Below are 14,226 nucleotides of genomic sequence, written 5' to 3'. Positions count from 1 at the left end.
TTGTTAAAACTCTTCTCAGCGGGTCCTCTGACCTCCTTTTGATGCTTTCTTTTCGGGCGTGCGGCGAGGCGGCCGCTGTGCGAACACGACTCGCAGGCATGTCCGTGCTATCTGGTGGCGGGGGGTAAATCGGCGCGTTATATCAACGTCCCCCTGCGCACCGCCACCAGCCTTAACTCCTCATTAATTAGAAGAATGCGTATGCAAGGTGGGGTTTTTGGAGCCCGCGGCGCCCGAACTCCATAGAGCTGTGAAGACAAAATGACAGTTGACAGAACGGCTGCAGAGAGAGTGTGTCTATTCATACAGGTGAGATAATTGGGTGTGATTTTTGCAATAAGAAGTAGATCTGCACTAGCATCGTGATCCGATGGAAGTAATACATCATCATTTGGGGAAGTTCCCTTATTTGTTCCCAGGAGTTAAACCTGCATTAATTAACATTTTTTGGTGGCTGTTGTTGGTTATTACATTAGTATTAATTTGGAGTCGTATATAGAGCCTTTTAGCTCTTTTTTGGTCTTCACTTACTCCTGAGGGAAACAGGTAGTAATCGGTCTAGTAGAGCTTTTTTTCTTCTGAAACAGCTAGTTACTGCGTACGGTTGAAAATAATGCCGATGAGACTGAAGCAAAACAGAATAGTTTCAAAACAGTTACTAAAGGACGGTAAAACTCCTTGTCGAACTGAGGAGATCTGCAAAGTTGAGTGAAGTTTTTCTCCGGATGCGACCCATTATACATGGTCATCTGACCAATTGACCCTTTGCTAAGCTCCGCCCCCCCACTGCTACTCCATCAAGCTGTCATGGAGCCGACAAGTCAAAGTCAAAGAGAAGAAACAACACTGTTCCTGTAAATCTGGTCACAAGTCTTTCTTCACTGTTAGAATCGTTAATGTGCAGACATTCGGTATACCTTTAGTAGCTAGCGTAGCATAGTACCGTCGTTAATGATGTGCTAACATAATCTGCTAATGGTAGCTCTACAGATTTTTATGTAGAAACATAATGTATCACTAGTACATGTTTCAACCGGGACTTGATCAGAATCCACAAAACCAGCCCAAAACACTCTTCTATGATTGGCCTGTCTGGGTTTGAGGGCGGGACTTAAAACATATACATTTGCAGCTTTAAATAAGAAGGCCAACATAATTGTAATTGCAGTGATTTCATTTGGTTAGACTGAACGGAAAAGATGCAATGTGTTGTTTAGTCTGCCGTTAGATTGTTTAACCGTTGATATAATGCACCTCCGTTGTTTTTCTGCGACTCCAAATTAAGAACATTAGCATGCCGTGTCGGGGGTTTTAGCCGCCCTCGTGTTGTCGCCGCCGTCGTCTCCACGAGTTATCAGGTGAAATAGCTCGAGAGCAGAGGCTTGGAACGGAACGGCGTAAGAACCTAATCAGTTTGCATTATTTCTGATTGGCTTTTGAAATAGCTCATTGTCCCCGCAGGGAAGCTCATGTTGGTCCAAAACATTCTTGCACTTTTATGTTTGCAGCGGTAAATGGACTGCATTTATATAGCGCATTATCACCTCACCAGACAAAGAGCACTTGCTTTACAATTCGCCACTTTAGTTCACCCATTCACACACACACATACACACACACACACACACACACACACACACACACACACACACACAAACACACACACACATGTAAATGGTTTCTTTTATTTTGTTTGTGTATGTACGTTGTTGTATTGTTTTTTTTCTTTTTTCTTTGAATGTATTATTATTTTGTTATTTCTGTTATTTCTCTGTTATCATGTAGTGATTGTGTTATATGTTGGGACCCCCCCCCCCTTGAAAACGGGATGATACATCTGAAGAGCTAATTAATAATCCTAAATTAACACATTTCAAACAACACAAATGGCATCAAACTCATATCCTTGTCGTTTAAAGGACGACCCGTTATTATCAGTTTTTGATAATTTAAAGTTTTCCTTCTGCTTATTATTAGCGAGCCGCCCCTGCACACTTTGCAAACCATCAGCGTCCCCCGTCACCTCTCCAATTACAAAACTTGCTTGTCCTATTTGTCGCATGCTGTGAGGAGAGCCCAGCCGTGTGTGTGTGTGTGTGTGTGTGTGTGTGTGTGTGTGTGTGTGTGTGTGTGTGTGTGTGTGTGTGTGTGTGTGTGTGTGTGTGTGTGTGTGTGTGTGTGTGTGTGTGTGCTGGGATGTGAAGGGTCATTCCCTTTCCCATGTGCTGCAGTTATAACGGGTCGGTGCGTCCGCTGGGCGAGCCGGCCCCGAGTCTGCTGCTCACTGACCTGAGGCTGCATGTCTGCACAGGACAGCGGGTGGTGCCACGTGTCCTCAGATCGCCGCCTTGTTTTTTAAGGGGGGGGGGCCTCATCAAGTCCAGGTCCAGGATTTGGTATTCCTCATCTTAAGCCCCCATGTAGATGCTTTATCATAGTTATTTCTGTATTTATCCTGTGCTCTCACTGATTATTTCGCTGATATGTATTTCCTCTTATCTTCTTCTTAAGTAAGACCCATTCATGCATTACATAACGCAGCATGCTAGAGTTAGCATAATATAGAAAAAACTGATCCAAATGTCATGAACGATTACCGGATAATTTCTAAACTCCTTGTGCTATCTGAGGTTGTAGAGAAGAGACTCTGCAGTTGCCTGTGTTCATGAAGCTTGACTAAGCAACTTTGTGTCCCTGATGTTGACTAAAATGAATCCCTGTAATATGAAATGGTCACGTGTTGGTTTGTGGACTACGGTTCGGGGGTTTTGCCATCACCACCTTGGTTTTTAGCATCCAGTGAAGGAAGTGACCATATTTGGACTGTGGAGGAGCGACGAGTGGATCTGATGAACACCGAACAGCACCCTTACTAGATCTGGATCCATGTGGATTCTGGTGTGAAGCTGCTAACAAAGTTAGCTGTAAAGTTGACCTTGAATTATTGAAGCTAAGTGTTAAAGTCATCTTAGTAGCTAACTAGCATTGGTAGCGTGGTAGTGACCTGTCGATCAGCAGGTAAGCCCCGCCCCCTAAAGCATCCCCTGCTTTCTGGTCTGGTGGACTCTAAATGGACCATAATGTACTAAATGAACATCATGCTGGATTGAAGAAAACTTGAAACTAGAGATTGAGACCATAAACTCTATATTTAAACTATCAGTGGTTTGCAGAAAGGAACGCTGCCAACGTTCTCTCTCCTGATGAACGACGGCATTCAGGTGCATGCTGGCTCATTGTCACTCTGTCAGGGCTTTCTGGGACACCTGAATAGAGCAGAGCCATTCATGTTAGTAACACCTGCCCTTTCCAGACAATGACAAGTCAAGATGTCCGCTGTGAAACTATTGTAAAAAACCCAACTGGCATGAAAGGTAGTCGATGAGGTAAACAACTGGAAGTGAAATGTTAGAATTCACTAATTTCTCTAAAGTTTTTGGAACAAACCTGGAATAAAATGCTAAAATGCAGGAGACTATTAAAGCGCCAGTACACATGAATTAATGGAGCTGATTAACAACAAATTTTTTTTCTCAAAGTTTCTCCTTTGCAGCTAATAACATTTCTGGACTGTTTTTTTTTTTTTTGAGTGACGTGTACGGTGTAATAACGTGCCAAATTAAAAAGACACAATGAGATAGCGCATCGGCAATTTGAAGGAGAAAAAAAAACGACAAATGTCGTGCAATTATCACATTTCATTCGTGTAAAGAATGGCGGAACAGAAAATGCTTTGGGGGGTTTTGGCAGGAAGAATACCCGGAGGGGTTTCATGCAGCGACACATTAGCATTTCCTGTTATGTGCTTCTATAAATGAGTGAAGTGTCATAATTGTATCAAATGACTTTTCTGTTAAGTATAATCTGCGAGCAGTCAGAGGAGAGGTTCACGTAGTTTCCAGACTCTTATTAGGCGGGGTTACTTTTAAGCAGCTGGCTGAATAGAAAGAATGTTCTGTACCTGGGACTTTATTTCAGAGAATTCGGTAACAACTTGCTCCGTTCCTTTTCAGGAAAGTGCCTCCTATTAGAAATAATGGGGTTTCTCATTTGACTGCAGGCACAAAGCCCACCTGCAGCTCTTTATTCCTCACTGCACCAACCTCCTCCATCTCAGACAATCACACGGCCGTCTCATTCCACCTGTTTGTCAGAGCCCCTCCTAAGCTGATTACCTGTTTTAGCTAACGAAGGGCTGATAGTGATGATCTGACTGCGGCGACGGGTTTCCCTCCACTCAGCAGCACAAATGTTCAGTGTGACGGTGAACCTTCTCAATGTTCCCATTCAGGATGTGATCGGTCATTGACTTTATGACAAGTTCAACAAAAAGCATTGGATATTCAGCTAAATAACCAGCAAGGGAAACCCAAACCTTCCTTATCTTATCCTTCTCATGCTGCCTTTTACCACTTCAGCTGCAGAACCGTGACTATTAGTTGTAACTGTGCGAGCTCTCCCTGCTCTCTGCCACCGCCGCCTTCAGGCTCACTACACTGGGATGATTGACTGGTAACAGCGCCAAATTAATAATTTGTTATTTTAAAATTGGCTGCCTCAGCCTCGAGGGTCTTTTTTTTTATCATCTTGCTCCACTCCACTATTTTTCCAAATGTCACAGGAAAGGGGGAGGGGCCCAGGTAAAGTTAATGGACTGGGACTGAGGCTGACAGATGTAATACTGCAGCCACACAACACTGGGCCGGGCTTATTCAGAAATATGTCTTTTTTACATTTCATTGGCCCCTAATTGTCAAGCAGCCTATTGGGGAAACCCTCGGTTCTCCAAATGGTCAGTCGGTCTGCCCAGTACTTCGGTTTAAGACCAAATACCTGCAAAACTGATGAGATAGAGATAGATTCCCATCAGCCTCAGGTGTTCTTAGCATTTAGTGCTAATTAGCAAACGATAGTGCACATGATGCAAAACATATGGTGAAAGTTACACCATCAGCATATTATAACTGTCATTAAGAGCACATTAGAAGCTGATAATATAAATTATTCTCTCGCCTGAGATATATAATGCTTCTTTGCTCTTTCTTGTCAAACACAGCTGGTTGCTAGGTGACGGGAGTGCCAAAGGTGACATAAACAGGAAATCCTCTGTAGAACTTCTAATTTCAGAGATCGCTCGGTTTGGCCTTCGAAGGACCTTTGGCTGCCGAATCGGAACACTGCTTTTTGTTGACGGTCTGTCATTTGGTGCTTGTTGGGTCATGTGTTGGTTTGTTGATACGAGCAACCCGCCTCACCCACACATCGACATTTGATCCATCACTAATAGAAACATTGATTACAACAGCTTTAGGATTAAAACGCGTGTGGACTGTGTGAGTTGTTTACTCTCTAGCAGATCCGTTCCTACGGTGATACCGACTGCCGTCTTTTTGCCGAATTTGTTTGAATGCGTGGCCCTTGTGAATGGGAAGCCCGTGGCACCACCCCCCTCTGTGGAGCCTGTTGTGAACAAGTGGAAAATAACAGGTTCCTGTCTGGTGTTCACCAGCCTCTAATGTCTCCGTCCGGTCACCCGGAAGAAAAGCCAACATGCAGCTCGTCCTGCTGCAAAGTGACAGTGACAGGGACAAAGAGAGGACTGATGGAGGGGGGAAGGAACTGGAGGGAGTTCCTGTCTGGTTTCCTGCTCAGGTCAGTGCGTCTCACATGCGAGTGCACACCTGACACATCTGTGGCTGGTCTCACTTTCCTTCCTTTCACCCAGACAGAAAGAATTGATTGTTCTTGCAACAAACCTGCCACATTATTATATAAAAATATTATTAAACAATATATTTTCCACCTTATCTTCTCTCTTACACTCTTAGAAATAAAGGTGCTAACTGGAACCATGTCGGGTTCTTTGGCTTGTCCTCATAGGAGTACCCTTTTTGGTTCCTGGAAACTTCTATGGTTCCAGTTGAAACCCTTTAAGGGAGTTCTACGTGTGGAACCCAACATAAAGGCATATACTTAAATCCATCTGTAAAATGTTCCACCTAGGACCCTCTCTAGAGGATCTGTCCAAAACCTTTCCAGCATCTAAGGGCACTAACAAAAACCCACCTGAGGGGTTCTACTGAGAACCTGTTCATATTCCAAAGATGCCATCTAGCACACTCTCAGGTGGGTCTACTGAGAATCTTTTTTAAATCCAAAGGTTATTTCTAGAACCCACCCAGGGTATTATTTTATGAAGAACCTTTAAATGTTTCATCTAGAACCCTTAAAGTTGAGGTTCCTGTTGATGTTGTGCAGTGAAACCTACAACAATCATGGTTCACGATAATAGTTTTTGGGGGCGTTGGACGCTTTCAATGATCCTTGGAAAGATTCTGTCATAAAAAAGGGTTATTTGGGTTCTAACAACAAATAAAATCAAATATTTAAAAAGAGTTTGTTCTGAAGCAAATGTTTCTGGGTAGAAGACCCCTGATTTTCCAAGTGTAAGTTATTCCTCCCTCTCCCTCCACCCGTCCTTGCCCACATCTCCCCATAGGACGCCTTTGAAGTGCTGGCAGAGAGATATGAATTCAATGAGTGTGAGGGTCCATGCCTGGCCTTCAGGAGATCTGCGTCGGTCCTGAAGAGTCTGCCGTGGGCGGTGCAGAGCCTGGGGGCGATCCAGGACCTGCCCTGCCTGGGGGAGCACGCCAGGGCGGTCATGGAGGTAAGGTCCCAGAGTCCGCATGCAGAGTCCAGCTGACAGACAATATCATGTGTTGAGACTAGCGATGCAAAGCTTTCTGAAGCAGACACTCAAATCTCCAAACAAGAGAGAGTTTTCAGACGGACAATAAATAATGCATCATCTCAAGTCTCTTGAAATGTGGGTGGTGAGATGATCTAAAATCTGCCTTGATGGGAGAAAGTCAAGACAGTTTGAATGCTACTTTGAAAAATGGTCAGTAGCAATGTATGTGTTGTGATTAATGAGTTAAAACCACCAGGCTGGTCCTTAAATGTAGCAGCAAAGCATTTTATTTCTAAGCAGCGACACTGAGTGAGTCCAGTATAAAATGGTAACACAGACAACTTTCATGGGACGATAAATGTCATTTGAGTACAAATCGTTTACACATTTTGCAGGAAGCTTGTGGGAAGGAATTCACAACGTGTTACCATGGCAACCAAACAGAACATATTAAAGCATTCGTAGAAACATATTTCAGGGCGGATGGATGATGGATTAATGCAATACCTCCGTATTTAGCTCCATATGGTGAAGTTAGATGTTTATGTTGTGACCAATCCATTCTGACTGCAACTTTAAAACATTCACGCTTGCATTCCTCAAGTCGCAGTTTCACATCCACATCCGTCCAAAAATGTCAACACTTCCAATCGCTTAATCCTATTAGACATTTTGTGGGAAATTGTCATAATCAGCTTATTCATTTTTTTTTTTAGTAATGGCCAAAAAACGTGTTGACCCCAGAACATATCGGCTCTAATACATATAATCTGCAGTGCATTACGGCTGAAACATCATCACCAATCTAATACGACTCATCATCAGCTGACTCTTCGTGAGCATTTCACATGCCGATAAAAAACACATAAAAGGCAACAAGATCCAAGCTTTTCTCTGAGTATTTTGTACGTTTTTTGCAGTATAACTTGTGTGCAGCTTGTTTATGTGAACTGTCGAGAAGAATGTGTCTTTCTTCTTCCAACAAAACCAATCTGCACAGATACATGTACGCCTTCAGGTGACACCCGAGTGGTGAAAAAAGATATCAAAAACTGGTTTTGAAATTCCTAGACATCAGTCACGCTAGCAAAACACACACACACACACACACACACACACACACACACACACACACACACACACACACACACACACACACACACACACACACACACACACACACACACAGAGACTCTGACAGGCATCACAGCGGTTTATCTCATCTTTGGGGAAGAAAACCTGTCTTATTGGGTCACTTGGCAATCATCCCCCCACCTACAGTCGTGCTCGGGGCAGGAATCGTGGTGAGTTGTCAGGGAAAGTATCGAGAAATGTTCTCTGAGAGAGACGCCGAGTCCCTGCAGGAGCTCGAGGTGCAGATCTCTAGTCCGACTGTCTCTGACACATTAAACCCAAACAGACACATGGTGAAGAAAAGTCTCCCAAATCTGTCAAACCTGTCAGCCGGCGAGGCGGACTCATTAAACAACAAAAAAACACAACATAAACGTCCCAGGAGATGGAATTAGACTGCCTCGCCTCTGACCTTTCCTCCGCTGTTGTTCTTACATGATTCATACGTTACAACCAGCTGGGAGGGCTTTTATTTATATATATATATATATATATATATCTTCTGCTCGCTTTGTCTCTTTGAAAAGATTGCGGCTAAAAACAAAAAAAAATTACATGACACGAAAAACAAAGTGAAACCAAACAGAGTAAAAACAAAACGCTTGATGTGGCCGTGAACATCGAAGTGACGCGTCATGTCAGCGTGCGACTGAACCGCTCCGAAGTGGGGAAAAGATCTGAACCTACTGACGTGAAAGTCTGGGAGCACTGAGGCAGAGTGTGTGCGTGTGTGCGTGTGTGTGTGTGTGTGTGTGTGTGGTAAAGTGTGTGTCCTCCCCCCGGAGCAGCGAGTGTGTTGGAGCATTATCCTTGTGTTTGAGGGTTTGGCCTTAGCTCCAGGGCTGCAGAGCAGAGGTGGACGGCCGGATGCATCATTGAGCAGTGAAGGCTGCTGTAAACCGGCTCTGGACTGGCGGTGAGGATCTCAGGTTCACTGGTGCATTCCTGCTGGATGCCCCCCCCCCCCCCCCCCCGTGCACGAGCTCAACGTGCACACACATGTAGATGCCCCACACAGAGAGGGTTTCACACCAAACTACTTTCACTGGATAACTGCTGCTTCCTTTTCTTTTTCATTTGTCCACCACTTTGGTCCAGTTAAATTAACCGTGATCATGTAAAGAAGAGGAATGATTAGCTTCCTCCTGTCCCTCGATCTTATGTATAATTTTATTTTATGACGATGATTTTATGTCATGTAAATATTGATGTAATATTTAATATCAAGGAAAATAAAGATCAAATAAAATGTATTGGATTGGATTGTCCAAATATATATACATATGTACAGACATTCATGGTCCCCAGAGGATGAATCCTACTGACTTTGTTGACCCCTTGACCTCGACCTGCACCTGCATCAGTGTTTTTCATCAACACTGCTGTCATCCTACGTTAGCATGCTAGTATTAGCTAATGAGCACAAAGTACAGCTAATATTGGCAAGTTTCCAAAGACTATAATCCTCTGGAGACCACGAATGTCTGTTAAAATACTGGTCCATTCGTACACATACACAACAACTTTTAACGATTTGGCCGATGCTAACCGGATAAATGCTGCTTGGTTTTTTATGTGTTTGCGGTTAAAAACTTGAAACATGAATTAGCCACGCTTGGCTGAGAGCGGCAGACAATTAAAAAACGTGGAGCAAAGTTGTTTCGGAAAGCAAACAATAGAAGCGGAGGGGGGGGGGGGGGGGGGGGACCATTACCGTGAGCTTTTTTCACAAACACCATAAAATCGGTATTAATCCCACGTTTCACAACAACAAAGTCGTTATTTCTTGAAAAAGAAAAGGAAATGAGGACACGAGGAGCACCTGATTAAAGTGGAAACTGTTTTCAAACGAGAAGCAATTTGAGGCCATTTGTTAACTGCTGATAGAACAGAAACAGGGGGGGGGGCATGCCGGGGCTGACACCGAGAGCACTTTTCCTTAATAATATCATCTCCTTTTATATTTTTGCAGGAGGTTCTTCAATGTGGCCGTTCGTTTGAAGTGGAGAAAATACTCTCTGATGAAAGGTATCAAACACTTAAGGTCAGTAGACGGAAAAAACCCAGCGCCTCGCCTTCGCTGCTGTTGTGCCTTTTGAAATTGCATGCGAAGATGATTTGCTATTTCTTAAGGATGTAGAGCTCTTCAAAAGTTTGAATGCCCCCCCTCCCCATACCTCCCCCCTCCCTTAGAAGAGCTTGTGATTTCAGAGCATGTCTTCTTGATTGTGTCCTTGCCTTTCGTTTCCTGCCAGCTGTTCACGAGTGTGTTTGGGGTCGGACCGAAGACGGCGGAGAAGTGGCACCGTGGCGGGCTGCGCTCCTTCAGCGACGTGCTCGCCGACCGCGGCGTTCGCCTCAACCAGATGCAGCAAAACGGTACATCAACATCTCTCCGTTTTCCACTCTGCCACTCCGACAAATTACACACTCAAGTTTGCTTCCAGCAGACGGGGGGTGTGGGGGTGGGGGGGTGCAAGTAATTTGCAATTTTTTTGTTGTCCTTTTTCTCCCCCCATCCCAGCGGAGGCCCTCCTCGTGTGAGGCGCTGTAGCCGTAATGTGTTTTTTTCTCCTCTAAAGTGAGATGAGATGTGACCAGCGGGGAGTTTACAGTGAAAACACAATGGAAAAAGGCAGCAGGGGTGTTTTTAATAAAAATCAATGGACGGTGACTGTGAAGGGGGAACGCTTGCTGTGGGAATCCCATGAGGTCTCGTCAATCAGCCGGGCGGAGAGGTCGCCGACTTACAGCCGGAGAGTTATGATGGCTTTCAAATGTTAGAGGTATTTGTTAAAAAGGAAGATTTAGGATTTAGGAAAGAAGAGTTAAGAGATGGTGAGCAGAAAGGGCATCATGTGACATTGATGACCCCCTGACCTCAACCTGCATCAGCATCAGCGTTTTTCATCAATGCTAACGACTGCTGCCATCCTAGGTTAACATTTGCTCATTAGCACAAACAGCGAAGGCAATGATGAGTATATATGATTATAATATTGAGAGCTATGATGAAGTTTACAAAGACTATAATCCTCTGGAAACCATGAATGTGTGTTTATTGACTTAGACGGTTGGGCTAAGATGCTAGCGGTAGCTTTCACTTGTCATAGAGGAAGTAAACTAGTTGCTTGACTGGATGTTTGCCGTTGCTATGACAACAAGAGAAAGCTACCGCTAGCATCCCGATCAATAAACACCCATAAGATGACAGTTTGTCCTCATATGAATAAAAGCAACAATAAGCATCAACATCATCACCCTAAGGACCTTAACGAGGCGTTGTCACACGTTGCGATGATTCATTAGAAACATAAATGAACGTACATTCATGGGAGGTTAGCTAGCATCGTAATAAAGTAGCAAATCTGCGACTTTATAAACTCGCAAATTTGTGACTTTTTTCTGGGAATACTGCCCTCCTCTCTCAGCTCTGTTTTTTTCCCCCTACAGTGGCCCTAATACGTAAACAGCTGAGCGTCATCGGCATCCAAAATCAAAACAGGAAGCGCAGGAATTTCAGTGGTTATTCTCCGCGGTGCTGCAATGCTCAAATGTGAAAGAAAGAAAATGTCTGATTGAACAGGAAATCCAGCAGCATCCAGACGTGCAGATAGCACCACCTCCGTTGCCGTCGGTGATCGAAATCGCACGGCGCTTTTTAAAAATTGTACGAGGTTAAATGCCTTAAAGGGGGGAAGTACTGATATGTGGCTTTTCATTCCCTGCGTTATTCACAAAAACATTACACCGCTCGCAGGTTCCCATTCAGTCTGGGACTCCGTCTGGTGATGTATTACGCCGACAGACATCTTCATCAAAACCGGATCGTAATCCATCATCCGGAAACACTGCGGTCTCTCCGCGCCACGCAGAGAAATAATGGCGTTTTTCTGACAAGCAGAATGTGTTTGAACCCTGATCTCAACACTGTATTCTGTAAATCTTCTGTGCATAAAAAAGAGCAGAAACATGAATTATCCAATTTATTTTATTGCAGCAGAGCGAGACGGCAATATCATGAACGATTTTGTGATTTAATGGTGAAGTTGCGTCTGTTCTCCAGGAAGATGTAACGCAAAAAAAAGATAGAACACAAAGGGAGATTTAATTTTATTATGGTGTTTTCAAGGTTTGGAAAGTGCTTGGATTTAGACTAAAGGTCTTGAAATGTGTGTTGTATGTGTTGACATCTATGATAGAACAGAGAAAAGAAGATCTCCATATCTGAGGGACTGAAAACAGCATTTTCTGACATTTCTTTATGAAAAATGACTTTTGATGATGAACAGATGATGAAAATAGTTGGTGATTATATTTCTGTGGATCTGTTAGTGGAATTAGTTTTCCTTTCATTTGTGGTCCTTCTGTAAAAAGCTGTCTCCAAACATCATGTTGGTTGTTTAGAGGACAATAACATCTCATTTAATGTGATGAACAAGTGACATAATAAGTACTGAATACTGACCATTGGATTGATACAAAAATGGAGTTTACCACAGCTGGAAGGGGCTGGAAAAGCATGGAAATGCACCTTGAAATGCTTGAATGTGACTGAATGGAGGAGGTGTTGGAGCCCCTGATGAGATCAACAGGACGTCCGTCCATCAATCTCCACGAATCTGAACTGGCTGGAATCCTCTCGTGTCAGCCATCAGAACACATCAGTCCTTTTAGTTTCACTTTTTAGTTTTAATTCACCCTGACTCTCCACTTTACTTTCCGAGTAGCGATGATTGATGTGCCGGGCTCCCAGACTTAACAACCACGTGGTCTTTCCCCCTACAGGTTTTCTGCATTATGGAGACATCTCCAGGGCTGTCAGCAGAGCCGAGGCCCGATCCCTGAGGAGTATTATTGACGAAGCTGTCCGTGCCATCACGGCGAACGCCGTCCTGGCGCTGACAGGTGGCTTTCGCAGGTACACGACTCGTCTCCTCCCTCTTGTCATTTGGAACGGCACGTCCTAGCCATGCATATATTCCTTATTGGTTATGCACGGGGGAGGCAAAGTTATTAGTCTGCAGAGGTACTTGTTCTTAGTTCTTACTGCTGTCACACACAGTGAGTGGGTCGAGAACCTACTGATGATATTAATTAGTAGATCCAATGTGTCGGCATGACAACGCAGCACACAATCCCCAGGTCATTCCCAGCATAGTTCTGCATTTACATCCGGATGTTGAAATGCATTATATACCGTGAGCCTTCTAAAGGCTCCTACTGAGAGAAACTATTACCGCACAGCCGCCTCCCTCCATCACCACCTCTTTGTGTTGCTCTTTTCGTTTTTTTATATGCAGCGCTTTGTGCCCGAGTAAGCGCGGAGCACTCTGCTCGGTGGTGTTGTAAAAATCCGGCCATAACCGGTGGCGTGTGCGGTAAATAATTCAAAAGCAGTCTGGCAGTAAGGACAGGCGCTCGCCTCTCAACAGGGGTGACAAAGCTGCCAAAGCCGAGCTGATGGGCTTCAACAGCACCGGCTACAGACATGACAGGTTACCACGGAGACTTAATTCCTTTTTTCTTCTCTATCTGATGTTTTTTAGGAGTTGTAACTCCAGATAAACAAAGACAACCTCTATGAAATCAGCAACAAAGCTAAAATGCTAAGCTATCGTAGCCTGAGCACAAGTGGAGATGATGCATAAGCTGTGTCCCATTCCATGCTACATATGAATTAATATAAAGTTGAACCACCATTTAGAGTCCAACAGACCAGAAAGCAGGGGATGCTATAGGGGGCGGGGCTTACCTGCTGCTAACTTTGTTAGCAGCTTCACACCAGAATCCACATGGATCCAGATCCAGTAAGGGTGCTGCTCAGGGTTAATCAGATCCACCCGTCGCTCCTCCACAGTCCAAATACGGTCACTTCCTCCTACTGGTTGCACCATTCTGACTCATTATACAACGATATTAAGTTCAGTTTACGTAATTGTTTTTTCTCATTTTACTTACTTATACTTTATATATGACATGTTTTTATGTTATACATTGATTTATATTTTATTGTTTTCATGCATGTTATGTATGTATGTACTTATCTGTTATCCTTGTATTGCAATTTTGCATGAAGTTAGATTCAGTTTGATTTAGCCACCATAAACTACTGCTCATACCAAAGTGTATTGAGTTAAGAAGGTGCATTTTACTGCTTACAAATTCAACTTTTTGTTTGTAACCACTGTGTATATTAAATTTGTCTCGGTGGTTAAAGGTCCAGAACTTTCCCGTGTAAAGATATAATCAAAACAGCACAGTGATAAAACAAAAAATAAAAAATACATCCAGCATCTCTTATCTTCAAAAGGCTAAATGACAGCTGGAATGATATCTGATTATGTAAATAAGCGCTCCTCGAGGGGATAATGTGGTAAAAAGAGATGAGGAGAGTG

At 43.7% G+C, this 14,226-nt stretch overlaps 1 protein-coding gene across 1 annotated transcript in view; it reads left to right on the top strand.

Annotated features, from left to right (window-relative positions):
• Nucleotides 1–14,226, top strand: part of dntt (deoxynucleotidyltransferase, terminal) — a 67,646-nt gene that overhangs the window by 14,461 nt on the left and 38,959 nt on the right. Inside the window, exons 4-7 of the mRNA XM_084020581.1 lie at nt 6,500–6,670; nt 9,801–9,872; nt 10,084–10,207; nt 12,617–12,749. Coding sequence (XP_083876707.1) covers nt 6,500–6,670; nt 9,801–9,872; nt 10,084–10,207; nt 12,617–12,749 — 500 coding nt within the window. The remainder of the gene's footprint in view (nt 1–6,499; nt 6,671–9,800; nt 9,873–10,083; nt 10,208–12,616; nt 12,750–14,226) is intronic.

This window comes from Eutrigla gurnardus (genome assembly GCF_963514095.1).
Source record: "Eutrigla gurnardus genome assembly, chromosome: 11".
NCBI lineage: Eukaryota > Metazoa > Chordata > Actinopteri > Perciformes > Triglidae > Eutrigla > Eutrigla gurnardus.
The sequence above is the reverse complement of the archived record's forward strand: the minus strand, read 5'-3'. Positions and strand labels throughout refer to the sequence as shown.